This window comes from Coenobita brevimanus, chromosome 1 (genome assembly GCF_032717465.1).
Source record: "Coenobita brevimanus isolate Jiangsu-jjx chromosome 1, ASM3271746v2, whole genome shotgun sequence".
Lineage (NCBI taxonomy): Eukaryota > Metazoa > Arthropoda > Malacostraca > Decapoda > Coenobitidae > Coenobita > Coenobita brevimanus.
Window position 1 is genome coordinate 58,628,389 of NC_136954.1, and position 18,327 is coordinate 58,646,715.

Consider the following 18,327-nt stretch of genomic DNA (forward strand, 5'->3'; position numbering starts at 1 on the left):
AGAAGGTACGGAGTCGGCTTAGCACACCTAATCTCTTGGAAGCAGATTTTACAAGAGATGCAGTATTATCTTTCTAAGATAAGTCCCGAGTGAATGAAACCCCAAGCATGTTCAAGGATGATGCAGGATTGAGCTGGATATTATTAAACAGTAATGGGTACTCCTGTGGAAGATTGTATCAGGTTGATAGGTGTAAAAACTGAGTTTTTGATGTATTAAAAACAACAAGATTATTTTTTCCCCAATCAGAGATATGAGCCAAGTCAGACATTAGGTTTGCCATAGCCTCATCGCTTGCTTGGTGAAGTAACTGCTGAGATGGACATTGCGGGAACCGAATGGAAAGGTGAAGGGTGGAATCATCAGTGTACGAGTGGATAGGGTTAGATGTACAGCTTAGAAGGTCATTGATGAATAAGAGGAAGAGAGTCGGTGATAGGACAGAGCCCTAAGGAACACCATTGTTGATAGATCTAGGAGAAGAACGATGGCCGTCTACAACAGCGGTTATAGAACGACCAGAAAGGAAGCTAGAGATGAAAGCACAGATAGAAGGATAGAAACCGTAAAATGGCATTTTGGAAATTAAAGATTTATGCCAGACTCGATTGAAAGCCTTTGAAATGTCAAGTGTGATGGCAAAGCTTTCCCCAAAGTCCCAAAAGGAGGATGACTGGGAGTCTGAAAGGTAGGTGAGAAGAACGCCAGTGGAACGTCCCTGACGGAACCCATACTGACAATCAGAAAGAAGGTTGTGATAGGAAAGATGCTTTAAAATTTTTATGTTAAGAATTGACTGGTAAGGTCAAGGCTTTATGCTTAGACAAAAATTTATGGGTTTCACAATTTTAGGGGACGAAATAGAACAGAAATGTTTGCTAATTAGAAAAAAAATTACTCTTTCATCCCAAGTGTTCTCATAAATTAGCATTCAGTTCCACATTCTTCATTCGATATCACTCTTCCCAACACATTTCGGACCGACTGAGCATACAGTTATTTCTGCTGCTTAATGTTGAGTGTACATTTACTGCTTATCCTTTTGTTCATTCTTATGTGTGAAAGAGAGAGTACTGATACAAACAGTATTGTAATCCATGAACCCTTTCTTAGCTGCCGGCCTTGAACAGCACTTTACTGTACCGGTGTCAGTGATGTTGAGTTTAGGTGAGCTATAAAAAACTGCAAACAGTTATGGGAAGGGAACGAAGGTCACTAGTATGTTTACACGACTCTACCATCCCAAACAGTCAGGCATTCACTTCATCCCAGATGTCTTCACTGATGTTTACATGCTAATGTAACACGCGCTTTATTAATTCTTTCGTGAATCATAGGAAATCACAGGATGGGTTTAGGGGAAAAAAAAGCCAGGTGCTCAAGACAAGTCTTTTCACATCAGTAAGGAAAAGAATTTGATTTTAGAACTGAAAAAATGGTCCTGATGTCGGCCATGGGAGCACACAAATTTTTGAACCCACAGCCATTTAGGGTCCTAAACATACTCTTTACTCCAAGCAGTAAAAGCAACTTACCAAATCAGTTCTTCTTGATAGTCTGTTATGTATTTCTGATTATATCTGGGTTGATAAATAAATGTTTCTTGTTAAATCTGTAGAGTCACATGGAGAGACAGACTGACAAATGAGGAAATGAAGGGGTGTTGTGGTGTGGATGTGGATGTGATAGAAAACATTAGGAGAAACACTATGAGGTAGTTTGGACATGTGGAGAGGATGGAGAGCGAGAGACTGATGAGGAGAGTGTATGTGAGTGGGTGGAGGGGGGGAAAGGGAGGGAGAGACCAAGGATGAGATGGAGGGATGGAGTGGAGAGGTATATGAGAGAGGGGAGTGTGAGCTGGGAGCAGGGCAATGAAATGGCGGGGGACAGGGCAACATGGAGGCGATTTGTTTGTGGCCACCCCCTACGGGATTAAGACGTCCAGCAATAGATAGATAGATAGATTAAATGTTTCCCCTTTGTTTTTAACTGTTCTGCTGTGACAGCTCTTATTGGATTCATTAATGTATTGGTGGAAGGGACTGTCCTAACCTAAGTGTTTCACTAAACCTGACCTAACCCAGCTTAACTGTACCTAATAAACCTAAGCTCCAGTTGAGAAACTGGGAAATGAAATCCTCCTTTGAGCATGTTGAGTTTCATCCATTGTGCTGGAAACAATCGTTGGTACGGCTTATATCAGCTACCCATCATAGAATAATTTTATACTCAGGTTGCTTCTAACAAGTGTGCATGGTATAATTTGTATCAACATTTGCATCTGTATACATCCATTTGCTCACCTAAGAAGAGTATCTGGGTGAAATATGTGATAATTGTTTAGATGTCGGGACCAACTGCCTAGCCCCAGGCTCCTACGCTCCTCATGGGGCAGTGTAGGATTGGATGATGGATGGATGGATGGATTATCAAAATTCAGAAAAAAAAAAAAAAATGTACATTCAGGCAGGCTGTTTGAGCAAGTGTACCAAGTATTATGACAGGTCATTGATTTTGGGGGGAGTTATGGATGTTTGTGTATGATTAACCCAGGACCTGATTGTAAGAACACTGGTCGAGTGCATCATGTATGCTATTAGTACCCCACCCCCCCAAAAAGAAAGTTTTTTATGATTTTTTATTATGATAATGTAGAGAGGTAAAAAAACAAAGTTTGCATGTCGAGTGACAATCCTGGACCATGACTGTGGATACGAGTCATCTTTACTTCTGCATCATGGTGTTAAAATTTTATGAAAATTTTATACATAGGAGGGATATCTGTTGCTTTATTGCCTTCAAGGTATATGTATATCCTCAGGGGAAAAGGTACCAGTCAGTTTAGGTATATATACATACCACAGAAAGGTCATAACAGCAGCACTACAGTTCATTTAACTTTAGATGCATGTTTTGAAAATTTGAAATTTTTCACATTCAGCAGCTCTTTTTTTTTTTTTTTTTTTTTTTTTTTTTTTTTTAAATGCCAGGAACTTCCTTATTATTAAACCTAGGATCATGAATTTTTGTCAGCTTCTTAAACATTAGTCTGTTTGCATGAAAATGACTTTTATTTATTTATTTATTTATTTTTTTACCCATGTTTTGAGGGTATGGAAATCCATATTTTCAGGGCATGGGACATGTTCAGAGTGCTGAAAAAATACATTTGTAAAAATAATTTTTACTTTTTTTCTGTGAACACCGAAACATTGGAAATCTGGGATTATTTTTGTGATGCTTTGTGTAGGGACTATATATGTGGTAATAATTTCAGGCATGTGATGTGGTGTGTGGAAGGAAGAGAAGACGGAGGGGGGTGAAAGGAACAGCGTGGTGGACTGAAGAGGTGAAACAGGCTGTGGCACAAAAGAAGAAAGCATACAATGAATGGATGAGAAATAGGGGCGTGGAAGAAATTGAGAGGCGGAAGAGAGAGTTATATGTAGAAAGAAAGAGAGAGGTGAAAAGATTAGTAAGAGAAAGTAAGAAGAGAGTGGATGAGGAATTTGGAAGGAATTTGAGTGTAAAGTGGAGGGACTGTAAGGAAATGTTCTGGAAAGAGGTGAAAAGAATAAGACAGGGTGGAAGTGAAGTTAGCTGGGGAGTGAAAGATAAAAATGGTAGATTATTAGTGGAGAAGGGAGAAAAAGTGAGCAGATGGAGAGAACACTTTAAGGAATTGTTGAACGTAGAGGATGGAAGTAATGCGAGTATAAGTGGCCGGGGAATGGCTGGGAGAAGGAGGGAGGTGAGAAGACAGGAAGAAATCAGTAGGATAGAAGTTGTGGAAGCAATGAAGAAAGTTAAATCGGGGAAAGCCCTAGGAATTGATGGAGTGTGTGGTGAAATGCTGAAGCATGGGGGAGAGATAGTAGTAGAATGGATGTGGAAGATGTGCAGATTGGCCTGGGAGGAAGGTAGAGTCCCGGAGGATTGGAAGTCAGGTATAATTATTCCCTTGTACAAAGGAAAAGGGGAAAAAGAAGTGTGTGGTAATCATAGGGGCATTTGTCTTCTTAGTATAATAGGAAAAGTGTATGGTAGGATACTTATTGACAGAGTTAGAGAAAGAACAGAGAAATTAGTTGGAGAAGAACAGGGAGGCTTTAGGAAGGGAAGAGGTTGTGTAGATCAGGTATTAATTCTTAGATCTTTAGTGGAAAAGTTTCTAGAGAAGGGAAAGAAGTTGTATGCGGCTTTCATGGATTTGGAGAAAGCATATGACAGGGTGGATAGACAAGGATTGTGGAGAGTGTTAAGTATATATGGAGTAGATGGGAAGTTGTTGAATGCTGTGAAGAGTATGTACGATGGTGCGAAGGCTGCAGTGCGTGTGGATAGTGAACTAAGTGAATTTTTCTCATTGAAAGTTGGGTTGAAACAGGGATGTGTCATGTCTCCATGGTTGTTCAATCTGTACATGGATGGGGTAATAAAAGAGGTACAAGGTAAGGTAGTGGATGTTGGAGTGGCCCTGGTGAGAGAGGATAGTGTTTGGAAACTCCCTGTACTGTTATTTGCAGATGATACTGTGTTGTTGAGTGAAGACGAAGGGGAGCTGCAAGGCTTGGTGGATGAGTTTGGGAGAGTGTGTAAGAAACAGAATCTAAAGGTGAATGTAGAGAAGAGTAAATTGATGGTCTTTGAGAGAGGTGAAGTCAGTGAATGTACAGCGAGGTTGGATGGTGAGGAATTGGAAAATGTGAGTACGTTTAAGTGCTTGGGTAGTGTGATGAGTAAGGATGGAGGTTTGGAGGGTGAAGTGCTTGAAAGGGTACAGCAGAGAAGAAAGGTTGCTGGTTCTTTGAAAGCAGTGATAAGAAACAGGGAAGTGAGCATGGAAGTGAAAAAGTTACTACATGACAGTATTGTGATACCAACTCTAACATATGGAAGTGAAGCTTGGACGTTGTTGGAAGGACACAAGTCAAGAGTGAGAGCAGTGGAAATGAGTTATTTAAGAGGAGCCTGTGGAGTCACATGGAGAGACAGGCTGACGAATGAGAATATAAAGGAGCGTTGTGGTGGTGATGTGGATGTGATAGGAAGCGTTATGAGGAACACACTGAGGTGGTTTGGCCATGTGGAGAGGATGGAGGGTGAAAGACTGACGAAGAGAGTGTATGTGAGTGAGGTGGAGGGGGGAAGAGGGAGGGGCGAAGAGGAAGGGGGAGGCCGAGCATGAGATGGAGAGGTATATGAGAGAGGGGGGTGTGAGTTGGGAGCAGGGCAGTGAAATGGCGGGGGACAGGGCGACTTGGGGGCGATTTGTTTGTGGCCACCCCAAACGGGATTGAGGTGTCTGGCAATAGATAGATAGAATTTCAGGCAAGTTGATGGAAAATTGTACTAGACAGATTTCGAAAATTCGCAACAATTGACAAAAATCACCTAAAAATCACCAAATTGTATTTTTCCGCCCCCCAAAAAAATTATTATTCCGGGAAATTGGAAACCTTTCCAAAATACATCTCTTGAAAGGTAATGTTTGGGGTAAATTTTTCATTCCTCTCTGACCAATTTTTATTTCACCCAGATACTCCCCTTAAATATTTCACATCATCTTGCTCCTTCACCTCAAATGGAAGCTGTCCCAGGCTTTTCTTCCCATGTTTTTCTGTTTAATTAATCTTTTTCCACCCTCCACAGGATGATGATTCAGACTTTCTGGTCAAACTTGCCCGGCTGATCAATGGAATTGGAGTTCAGCTTATCCTCTCTTGGCAGAAGTAAGTGTTGGCTGCTCAGTATAGTCAGTGTTTAGTATATCATCATCATCATCATCATCATCGTTGTCATCATCAGCATTGGTCATCTTCCACTCCAAAGATCTGACTTACCATGAGCAAGCAGTATATCATCATCTGCGTACATAAAATTTTTCCTTCTCTTACTGCTCATTACAAGCATCATTGGTTTTTACCTGTCAATACTCACCATTCATATCTTTTTACACCTTCCTCATAAGTGGAAATGAGACTGACTGCTAATTTTCTTTGGTCTCTCCATTTAATTTTGATTTTTTTTTATGCAGGTTGGATAAGAAGGAGAGTGAAAAACGTGAGATGGTGAGGCAGGCAGTGGAAAATAAAGTTACACTTCTCCTCACCTTCATGGCTAGTGATTACGATGACATATCTGCAGCAGTCTTTGATTTTGCCCGGGACTATATACAGGTGAGAAACAGCAGTCTAAACACACACATTAATGCACGAATACTGTACACTATCTGTCTATTGCCAGACGCCATAATCCCTTAAGTGGTGTCCACAAACAAATCGCCTCCATGGCATCCGGTTCCCCACCATTTCACTGCCCTGCCCACACACCTTTCATATACCTCTCCACTCCATCCCTCCATCTCATCCTTGGCTTCCCCATCCCTCTCCCCCCCCTCCACCTCACTCACACACTCCTTGTTAGTCTCTCACTTTCCATCCTCTCCACATGGCCAAACCACTTCAGTGTATTTCTCCTAATGCTTTCTGTCATATCTGCTTCCACACCACAACGTTCCATCACCTCCTCATTTGTCAGTCTGTCTCCACGTAACTCTGCATGCTCCTCAAATAACTCATTTCCACTGCTGTCACTCTTGGCTTGTGTCCTTCCAACAAGGCACAAGCTTCACTTCCATACATTAGAGTTGATATCACAATACTGTCATGCAGCAACTTTTTTACTTCCATACTCACTTCCCTGTTCCTTATCATAGCTTTCAAAGAACTGGCAACATTTTTTCCTTGTTGTACCCTTTCAAGCACTTCTCCCTTCAAACTTCCATCCTTACTCATCACACAACCCAAGTACTTAAATGCACCAATTTTTTCCATTTCCTCATGATCCAACTGCATTGTACATCCAGTTACTTCATTTCTCTTGAAGACCATAACTTAACTTTTCCCCACATTCACCTTTGGATTCCGCTTCTTACACACACTTCCAGGCTCATTGACCAAGCCTTGCAGTTCCCATTCGTCTTGACTAAACAATACAGTATCATATGCAAACAACAGTACAGGGCATTTCCAAATGTTGCCCTCTCTTGTTAAAGCTGCTTCAACATCCAGTTCCCTACCGTGTATCTCTTTCATAACCCCGTTCATATGCAGATATAACAACCATGGAGACGTGACACATCCATTTCAGTCCAACATTCAGATAGAAAAATTCACTCATTTCTCTCTCCATATGCTCTGCAGCCTTGGCCCTCTCATACACACTCGTCACGGCATTCAACGACTTCTCATTCACTCCCAATAATCTTACTACAGTATTTTCCACATTCCTTGTCTTTCCACCCTGTCATATGTTTTCTCCATATCCATGAAGAGTGCATACAACTCCTTTCCCTTCTCTAGAAACTTTTCCACTTAAGAATGAATATCTGATCTGCACAACCTCTTCCCTTCCTAAAACCTCCCTGTTCTTCACAGACAGATTCCTCTGTTGTTTTGCTAACTCTGTCAGTAAGTATCCTAACATATACTTTTCCTCTTACACTACAGGTGACTTTACACTCAATCTTCTGTCTTTCTTTCCTTCATTCTTTCCTCTTCCTTCTGCCTGTGGGGAACTCTTCACTGAGTGACAAGCCAAATGGTTTCCTGTACACCAGGAAATCATTTAATACGTTGGGTGGTAACCATATAACCAAATATTGGCACCTGGTGATTTAGTGGGTCATTACGGCGCTCCAGTCGGATTGAGCCGGTGAAGGTTTATATCCACGGGGTGGTAGGGGTTTATTGCTCATGTAATGCCACTCAGGGATGAGTGAGGCTGGTCACTCTCATCTTAAATGTCAGGACCAACATGCCTAGCCTCAGGCTCCTACACTTCTCATGAGACAGTGTAGGATTGGATGTTGGATGGATGGATGGACTAAGAAGACCAATTTCTCTATATTTACCACACACTTCTTTTTCCCCTTTTCCTTTGCACAGTATAAGTCTAATTATTCGGCATTGTACCTGAATCAGAGAAATATAGAAATTAGTGAATGTATACAAGTGTAATGACATAGTAGGCCTACAAGTCACAGATAACACTTCCTGGATGGCTGAGATGATACGGAATACTGCCTACCTACTCAGTACCATATGTGTATTGGTGAACACTGTCATCACTACATATATTATTACAAATGTGTTTGGAGAGAGTACTGTATACAGTACTCCCTCTGAACACAAAATAAACTGGTTGAAAAATACAGAAAATCAACTGGAGGAATATGAAGTGAATTGGTAAGGTCTTTCAGCTGAGAGTTAGAGGTCATTCTTTTGTTCATTTTTGTGTGTATTTGTGAAAGAGAAAGTATTGATGCAAACAGTAATGCATTCCATTAACACCCCAGTAACCCCTGGTGTTGAACTACCCGTTACAGTACTGGTATCAGTGACATAGAGATAGCACAGGCCGTAAAAAACTGCAAACAATTATGGGAAGAGAACGAAGATCACTGGTATGTTTACATGATGCTACGCTATCATCCCAAGCAGTCAGGAAGTTGCTTAATCTCAGATATTTTTGCCCATATGACACTATCTATCTATCTATCTATTGCCAGACGCCTCAATCCCGTTTGGGGTGGCCACAAACAAAACGCCTCCACGTTGCCCTGTTCCCCACCATTTCACTGCCCTGCTCCCAACTCACATCCCTCTCTCTCATATACCTCTCCACCCCAACCCTCCATCTCATCCTTGGTCTTCCCCTCCCTCTTCCCCCCTCCACCTCACTCACATACACTCTCTTCGTCAGTCTTTCACCCTCCATCCTCTCCACATGGCCAAACCACCTCTGTGTGTTCCTCATAACGCTTCCTGTCACATCCGCATCCACACCACAACGCTCCTTTATATCCTCATTCGTCAGCCTGTCTTTCCATGTGACTCCACAGGCTCCTCTTAAATAACTCATTTCCACTGCTCTCACTCTTGACTTGTGTCTTTCCAACAACATCCAAGCTTCACTTCCATACGTTAGAGTTGGCATCACAATACTGTCATGTAGTAACTTTTTCACTTCCTTGCTCACTTTCCTGTTTCTTATCACTGCTTTCATGCACTGTAATTTTATTAATTCTTCCGTGAATCATAGCGAATCATAGGATGGATTTAGGAAGCTAAAAAACACATTGCTAGATGCACCAGACGATTCTCTTCTCATCGTTAAGAAAATTAAATTGATTTTAGAACTCTTTAAACAATTGTTCCGGGGCCAGCCAGGGGTGGTCACAAATTTCTGAACCCATGGCCATTGGGGGGTTAAGTCGTTAAGCCATACCAACGGTTGTTTTTTTCTGGCGCAATGGAAGAAACTTACTCTACCCACCCAAAGGTGAATATTGTTTCCTAACTCTAGGTTAGGTTAGGTTTGGTTAAATTATTAAGTACAGTTAAACTAGGTTAGGTTTAGTTAAACACTAAGGACAGTCCCATCCGCCATTATGCTGATGAATCAAATAAGTTGTCGCAGCTGAACAGCTAAAAACAATGGGGAAACAGATTTAACAAGAAATTTTTATTTATGGGTAATGCATTACAGTATCAGTGGTTCATAGGCTACACAATTACCGGTGACTGTCATTTTCAGGAAGGCGTCGAGAATTAGTGAGGGGGTTTAGAACGTAACCCTCACTAATTTGGGTAGGAGTTATTGTACTGTATGATACTGTACAATTCTGTGATCAATACAGTACTATACCTGAATCTGAAAAGTATAGAAATCACCATCATCATCATCTAATCCTGTGTTGCCCCACAAGGAGTGTAGGAGCCTGGGACTAGGCAATTTGGTCTTGAGATTTAAGACAAGATTGACCAGCTTCACTCATCCATGAGTGGCGTTACGTGAGCAATAAACCCCAACCACCCCTTGGATAGAAACCTGCACAGGCTTAAGCTGATTGGAGCACCTTAATTGCCCACTAAACCACCAGGCGCCATAATTTGGTTATATGGTTACCACCCAGCGTAGTAAATGGTTTCCTGGTGTACAGGAAACGGTTTGGCTTGTCACTAAGTGTAGAGTCACCCATAGGCAAAAAGAAGAGGAAATAGCAAAGGAAAGAAAGACAGAAGAGGGAGTGTAAAGTCACCCATAGTCAGAAGGAAGAGGAAAGAAAGACAGAAGAGGAAGGAAGGAAGAGAGGAAAAGGCAGACAAATTAAGAAATATAAAACTTAATTATTGCTGCCAATCTCGCACTTTAAGGAATTTACCGCTAAATTTGGTCATTACTGTACTTGCAAAATAGCCTTGTTTAGCTAACATGAAAGGAATATCCGCATTACTATTGCTGTTGCATTATAGAATATATATTACTGTATTAATCTTCACCAGAATATCACAGTTCGTCTGGCTTTCTTATTTGCATTTTTGTTTTAAAGATGCTATGAAGCAATTGCTTTACTACATCTTCATATTTAATCCATCCATCATTCAGTCCTATGTTGCCCCATGAGGAGCGTAGGACCTGGGGCTAGGGATGTTGGTCCTGACATTTAAGATGAGAGTGACCAGCCTCACTCATCCCTGAGTGGCATTACGTGAGCAATAACCCGGCCACCCATTGGATATAAACCTTTGCCGGCTGAGTCCAATTTTAGCACCTTAATTACCCATTAAACCACCAGGTGCCACAATTTGGTTATAGGGTTACCTCCCAGCTTAGTAAATGGTTTCCTGGTGTACAGGAAACCAATTGGCTTGTCACTCAGTGTGGAGTTACCCATAGACAGAAGGAAGAGGAAAGAATGAAGGAAAGAAAGACAGAAGAGGAAGTGTAAAGTCACCCATAGGCAGAAGGAGGAGGAAAAAAGTGAAGGAAAGAAAGGCAGAAGGGGTAGGATGGACAAGAGGGAAGGGCAAACATCCAAAGCAGCACTACATCTAGTGAGTGGATGGTGAGCGCCCCCACCTACCACACAAAAAAAGGTAATTAAAACACATTAACTCTTAAAAGTAGCATCATTACCATTGGCCAAATACAGTAATAGAAAACAAAACATAAAGCACAGAATTTTTGTGCTTCCCCCATAAAGCATGTCACATTTGTGCATCCCAAAAAGTATGTAACACTCAGTTATTAAACAAATGTGGTACAGTCGGGGAAGAAAGAAGCTGGACACAATTGGTGGCCTCTGGCAACAACTCCTATAGTAAACACGTAGGTGGTAGCGGATATGCATGAATGAAGGGGTAACGTTTGTATCGAAGTGTGTGATTGGTCGGCACACCACCGTCTGTCATTGCCATGTAGTCGAATATTGGAGAGGGTTTTGAGTATGAATACGCTATGTGGTAGATACAATAGATATTCACCCTGTGTCATAGGACATATAATATCTTAATTTGACAGTTGATTAGCTGTATTGATTAATGTCACTCATATTTAAGGCACTGTGCAGCTGAAAGTATTTGTGGAGTCAAAGGCATCTGTCTTCAGAGTTGGTTCATTATGAGACCGAAGCCTCAGATCCTTGAATAAATTATAATTACTATCAAGCGCAGTACATAATTTATTAGCGAGTTCGTTTGTATGCTTCATTAACGAATATGTCATTGAAATACAACGTTGGTTCTGATAATCTTTATGACTTTGCTACGTTCTGAGTCAGTAGAAACGTTCCTCCCATGAACGTGGACAGAGCTTCATTGAGCACCATCCCTTACCGTGCTGGGGGTGGGAGGAACCTTGAACACATGCACGATTTATTAGTTTCTTCATTCAACTGCTAATGAAAAACTACTATGCAATTGCTAAACAAATGTTTGCTCCGTCCATGATAACAAGAGACTGCTCCTTGATAAGACAGATACCTCTAATACTGAAAACATTCCTTTTAGGTGATGTCCATCACACGTTTTCCCTCTCGAGTTGAGGTGGTGAGTTGGCAGGGTGAAGTATGGCCTTTTCAACGGCACTTCTGTCGCGATTGTTTCGCCCTACAACCTCTCTACCGAACTAGCCTCACATGAGCATCCCCTCCAAGCTAGCTTCACACAAGCACTTTCCTCCGGCATTCTCTTCCCTCACCTAGCCCAACCTTTCACATTAGCAACATGTCAAGATGATTCCTAACATCCAGTTCAGTCACAGAGCATGGCATGGTTTGCGTGCATGTTTCAGTGTTTATACGTATGTGTGATTAGTTATAACTGAAATATAAGAAACCATGTTATGATATTTTTAATTGGAACCTTTTTGTCATATTCGGACCAGCACAGATTTACAGGTGAATAAACTTCCCCTTTACCATACTGATGAATCCAAATGAAGGCCAACAAGTGAACTGTAGCTACATGATGGATTAAAGCAGGTCATTAGACTATAATCCGAGATATATCACACCATAACAAATCGGAAACCAATGTTGTAATAATTAAGGTAGAGCACGATTCCAAAGTTCGTGCAGAGGGCTGATGGCTCAGCACCATAACTGTGTGGAGTATTTAAAAATCTGTTGTTTCGTGTTATCTGCATCATTCCCTGCAAACTACTGCTCGACGTTTATCACAATATCAATCCAACTGGTGTAGGAAGGCAATAATTCCTAATAATTACTCATGCGTATCCTTTTTATGCTTCTACTGCGCCTGTTCTGTCCTCGGATACAAGGTGAATGCACACCCCTTCAGTCTCTTGACTTGCTAGCTTCATATTACCTCAATCTATTATGGTATGAAAAGAATGTGACCTATCATGAGTGAAGCACAATAAATGTTGTAGGACCCATAGACGTCATTTTCATGAACATAATTAAAAGAATCACACATAAGGCAATGCGATGATGTTAAAATCAATAGTTACAGGAATATAAGCTAAACACAGAAGTCAAGTGTAATACTGCAGCTCATTACTGCATCACTGGAAATACTCGTTTGTTGGTAACCTTATCCTTATCACCTTTATTCTTTGCCAGTCCTTACTGAAGGCGGATTGTTCCAAGGTATCAGCAAAATCGTCTACCGTTAAGCATATCAGTATATTAAACCTTTTGCTAGTTCAGTTGTAAGCTTATGAATATATTATGGAGAAGGTGCTTCGAATGTAAAGGTTTTTGCATGCTATATTATACGAGTGAAAAAGAATTTACTGTAATCCGTGTGTGGCACTTGTACTCAATGCATCACAAATTTAATTTTTATTTGGAAAGACATTGTGTGTGCTAAATGGAATTACCGTAATTTCAGCAACATGCTCAAGCTTACGTCACCTTTCATTTAGTGCTTAGGGCTTTACCGCACGTGACTAGTAATTACCAGCGAGATAGCAAACATGGCATTGTTTTCAATTTGTCTGTCTGTGTGTGTATCTGTTAGCATGATAACTTTGCAACCCCTCAAAATACCATCACAAAATTATACAGGTTTGTAATAGGGATGAAAATCTCCTACGAGTTCGGAATTGGAGAAATTAAGTCAAGGTCCGTGGGTCTGTTAGCACGATAACTTCGCAACCCCTCAGGATATCATAAAAAAAAATACAGGTATGTAATAAGGATGAAAATCTCCTATGAGTTCGAAATTGGTGGTAGTAGGTCAAGGTCAAGGTCATATTCCGAGCCGGGCTAGATATGTATAGGCTCGCGGATGGTGTGATTCCCCCTTACGGGGGGCCACTTGTTTACTCAGGCACCAAACACATCACAGGAAGAAAACTCGCAGCGAAAGAGTTAACCATAAATATGCAAGGATGCCCTATAAAGGAACTAGAATCGTGTAGCGTTAGTTAGTATAAAATGCTGACATACTCATCAGGTCTTTTGAGTTAATTATATTGTGTGTATAAATGGTATCACCTGATAACATGTAACCTATGAGTGTGGACATCTTCACTAACTTGAAAAAGCACTCACCATAAAATTAGTTAATTTGAATCTCCTTGATTTGAACTGTGGGGCAAAAGATCATTACTTAACGTGCAAATTCTGTGACTGAACTGGATGTTAGGAATCATCTTGACATGTTGCTAATGTGAAAGGTTGGGCTAAGTGAGGGAAGAGAATGCCGGAGGAAAGTGCTCGTGTGAGGCTAGCTTGGAGGGGATGCTCATGTGAGGCTAGTTCGGTAGAGTGGTTGTAGGGCGAAACAATCGCGACAGAAGTGCCGTTGAAAAGGCCATACTTCACCCTACCAACTCACCACCTCAACTCGAGAGGGAAAACGTGTGATGGACATCACCTAAAAGGAATGTTTTCAGTATTAGAGGTATCTGTCTTATCAAGGAGCAGTCTCTTGTTATCATGGACGGAGCAAACATTTGTTTAGCAATTGCATAGTAGTTTTTCATTAGCAGTTGAATGAAAAAACTAATAAATCGTGCGTGTGTTCACGGTTCCTCCCACCCCCAGCACGGTAAGGGATGGTGCTCAATGAAGCTCTGTCCACGTTCATGGAAGGAACGTTTCTACTGACTCAGAACGTAGCAAAGTCATAAAGATTATCAGAACCAATATGAGTGACATTAATCAATACAGCTAATCAACTGTCAAATTAAGATATTATATGTCCTATGACACAGGGTGAATATCTATTATATCTACCACATAGTGTATTCATACTCAAAACCCTCTCCAATATTTGACTACATGGCAATGACAGACGGTGGTGTGCCGACCAATCACACACTTCGATACAAACGTTACCCCTCCATTCATACATATCCGCTACCACCTACGTGTTTACTATAGGAGTTGTTGCCAGAGGCCGCCAATTGTGTCCAGCTTCTTTCTTCCCCGACTGTACATATGGACACTCACCATCCACTCGATGTAATGCTGCTTTGGGTGTTTGGCCTTTCCTCACTTCCTTCCTTTCTTTATTTCTTTCTTTCCTCTTCCTTCTGCCTATGGATGACTTTACACTCTCTCTTTTGTTTTTTGTTTTCTTTCATTCTTCTTCCTTCTGCCAAAGGGTGATTCTAAACTGAGTGACAAGCCAAATGATTTCCTGTACACCAGGAAACCATTTACCATGCTGGGTGTTAACCATATAACCAATTTATGGCGCCTGGTGGTTTAGTGTGTAATTAAGGTGCTCCAATTAGACTGAGCCTGTATAGGTTTATATCCAAGGGGTGGTTGGGGTTTATTGCTCACGTAATGCCACACGAGGACGAGTGAGGCTGGTCACTCTCATCTTAAATGTCAGGACCAAGTAAGCCAACGGCCATACCACGTTGGGTACGCCGCTTCCCGTCCGATCAGCGAAGTTAAGCAACGTTGGGTCTGGTTAGCACTTGGATGGGTGACCACCTGGGAACACCAGATTCTGTTGGCATAACGTTCTCCCTACGTGTCAAGTGGGGTTGGTGGAGGATTAGTGCCCCTCCCTGTAAAACAATTAACTCTAAGCCCTTGGCCACCCCGGTTGGGATACATGGCGTCTGGCAATGAATGAATGAATGAACTTGCCTAGTCCCAGGCTCCTATGCTCCTCATGTAGCAACGTAGGATTGGATGGTGGATGGATGGATGTGAACACATAGCATGTTAACGTCTAAAAACTAACCCTAATCTTGGCAGTCAGCAATACATCAGTCACTTAAAGTACAGTACATAAATACTGGTCATTACCTTAATAATGAAACACAGCATTATATACTCAAAAGTACTTAAAATCTTGGCTGGTCTGCCATTAGCCATAAATGAAACAGCATTTATACTTAAAAGTACGTTATGAGTACTGTACGTGACATATTGGTCATTAGCTAACTACAAGCCAGAGCAGCCTACAGAGTTGATGTGTAGTTGTAAAAAACACTTGCATTAATCCTTGAGATTGGATTCAACTCACAGGTAGTCAAGGATTGTTCCTTATACAGTATATATCATGATTAAAACTGCTTTCCATGAAGCAGCTCTAATAGATAAGTATAGTGTATGTCGACCAAATACAGAAGTAGTGGAGTGTACTGTAGTGGCTCATGTTACATAGTAAAAAGTATAACTTTTCGAGAGTTTCTATTTTTTTTTGGGGGGGGGGGAAGCTTTGCATTGAAGCTGTCTGGTTTAAGTAGCCATGCTTTTTGGTCACTGTGTTTCCTGCCATGTTAAATATTCATTCTGAAGTTACACTTGAAGCAGGACATCATTTACTTTGTGTGTGTACATAGGATTGCTTGTACAGTAGACACACACACTATCAAAAGATGTTCTTGTTCACTCTGCGGTATATCATCTTTCCTGAAGTAATGAGAGCAGAGTTGCAAACCTTGTGTTGTCTAGTAATGAGAAGCTTAGTCAAGATCTCTGTGTATCGTTTTTGTCAAATAAAGAATTGTTTCGCTGTAGAAGCTTAGCTTTAAGTTTTCAAATTTTGTCCTATCCCATCATCTGAGAGTTGCTGTCCACTTATTATCCCCATTTACTGCCTTCTTATGACATGCAGTAAATAAATTCTTTATTTTGTTGAGTGAGAAGAGTGTCTAAATATTATAACTTTTTTGCTTCTTTATTTTGACTAGAGTGAGAAGAGTGACTAAATATTACTTTCGAAAGAATTTAAGAAATAACTGTTGTGGGCCATTAGCGCTTATGTCGACAGCTTGTGTGTACACCATTTACAGTATGTGCATAAATTCACACAGCCATCACACTTGAACACCACCAGTACAGTAGGCCCGGTAAATCTTACTTTCAACTCTGCCTTGAGGGTTATTTGCAACCCCTCTCCTCCTCTCCCCCCTCCCCATTATTTTTTTCTCCTAACCTTTCCCACTCACCCACCTTACTTTCAAGTCAGTGTATTCAGCCATGAGGCTTATTTGCAACCTTCCTCCACCCCTTTTTTTTTTTTTTTTTTTTTTTTTTTTTTCCCCACTCACCTCCTTATTTTTCTGAACCCTTTAATGGCTTTCAGTAAGACATTTCATAATCAGACTGTAAAACTGTGCCAAGGTAACAACACTTTCACACATGATCAGGATAAGCAATAAACAAAATCTTGAATAAAAGGCATACTAGTGTTTCTTCTAGCTTTTATCTGATAAGAGTAAAACTTGGTATCGGAAAAAAGGCTCAAATGGGCAATATATTAGTTCGACGAACTGTATCAGTTACAACACTAATTGCCTGGTCCACCTCTTCACTATCACTCGAGCTATTGGTTGTCATGGCTATGTCACACCACTCGGCACATAATGCTAGCTAATTTGCATTGAGGTGGTTGGGCCTAGTGAGGTGGGAGAGGAATCAGACGATTTTTGAGACATAGTAGTTTACTCTACGATAGCAAGCGGGAGGCTGGAAAGTGATATTCATGGAGATCAGCTGATGCACTCCCAAGCTTCTGGGGACCAGTAATACATGGGACTTTCAGACTGTGGCAGGAACTTGAAAGTGGTATCTCAGTCACTTGCAACACCCTGGTGAGCCAGTACTGTATTGTATGGGAGCTTCCAGCACCCGCCTTTTAGAGGTTAACCCTTTCACTATGAAGGGTCTCTTATAAGCCGAAAATAACCTGACAGTGCCAAGGTTATAATATAAAAGGCGGCATCATACTGAAGGGGTTAGTGGTGATTTTTTAATTATACACTTTTGTTATTGTCTAGTGGTAGCAAGATGGTACTGGTCATACAATATAGTTATGTTACATTGTTAATGGGGTTAGTTCATAGAAATCATTGACCCTGTTGATTTATTTTCCATTTATAACTCCTGTGCCAGTACTAATTAGTTCTCAGAATGCTTTATCTCTGTTTCTGTTTGACCATATTTATTTTTTAATAATGTTATTGAAGGCATTGGTATTCAGATGTTCAGACTGCAGGTTAATTAATTTATATCGGACAGCCCACCAAAAGTTGCACTTTTTTTCTTACTTTTAAATATTTTCTGTACTGGGATTATTTAAAATTTTGGATCCTTTTGGCTGTTCATCATTTAACTTTCATGCTTCAGAGTGTATGTGAAAACAGAAGTTATAATGATTTGTTTTTAGCTTTTAAGTTGTTCATCATCCATACAGCATTTGTTAGTGGAAGTTTTGAGCTGATGTTAAAATAATGGTTATGATAAGGGTTATAATACCACAATAATGCATCCTTTCTTACAGCTCATCAAACAGACAGGGGAGATGACTGCTGTTGAGAAAGGGTTGCTGGAGAACATGCTGTATGTAGTTATTTCTAAATCTAAGTATGATGAATCCTACAACTTCACGCAAGCTGGGGAAGATGAAGCCATGTTCGATGAATACCGCAAGAAACTGAAGGTCGTGTTTGATAATTTGGCTGCCTTAATTCCCGAGTTGGTACTGCAGGTGAGGAAAGTGAGGAAATTTTTGTAGGTAAGATGTTGTGAGGAGAAGA

The 18,327-nt window shown here is 40.9% G+C and overlaps 1 protein-coding gene and 1 non-coding gene across 2 annotated transcripts in view; both read left to right on the top strand.

Annotated features, from left to right (window-relative positions):
* The window catches only part of LOC145404584 (exportin-T-like), a 78,168-nt gene that overhangs the window by 33,282 nt on the left and 26,559 nt on the right, over positions 1–18,327 (top strand). The window contains exons 8-10 of the mRNA XM_080276134.1: positions 5,656–5,735; positions 6,041–6,182; positions 18,072–18,278. Coding sequence (XP_080132260.1) covers positions 5,656–5,735; positions 6,041–6,182; positions 18,072–18,278 — 429 coding nt within the window. The remainder of the gene's footprint in view (positions 1–5,655; positions 5,736–6,040; positions 6,183–18,071; positions 18,279–18,327) is intronic.
* LOC145390419 (5S ribosomal RNA) lies at positions 15,175–15,293 on the top strand. Its single transcript, XR_013895624.1, has one exon. It is a non-coding gene; the product is annotated as a 5S ribosomal RNA (ribosomal RNA).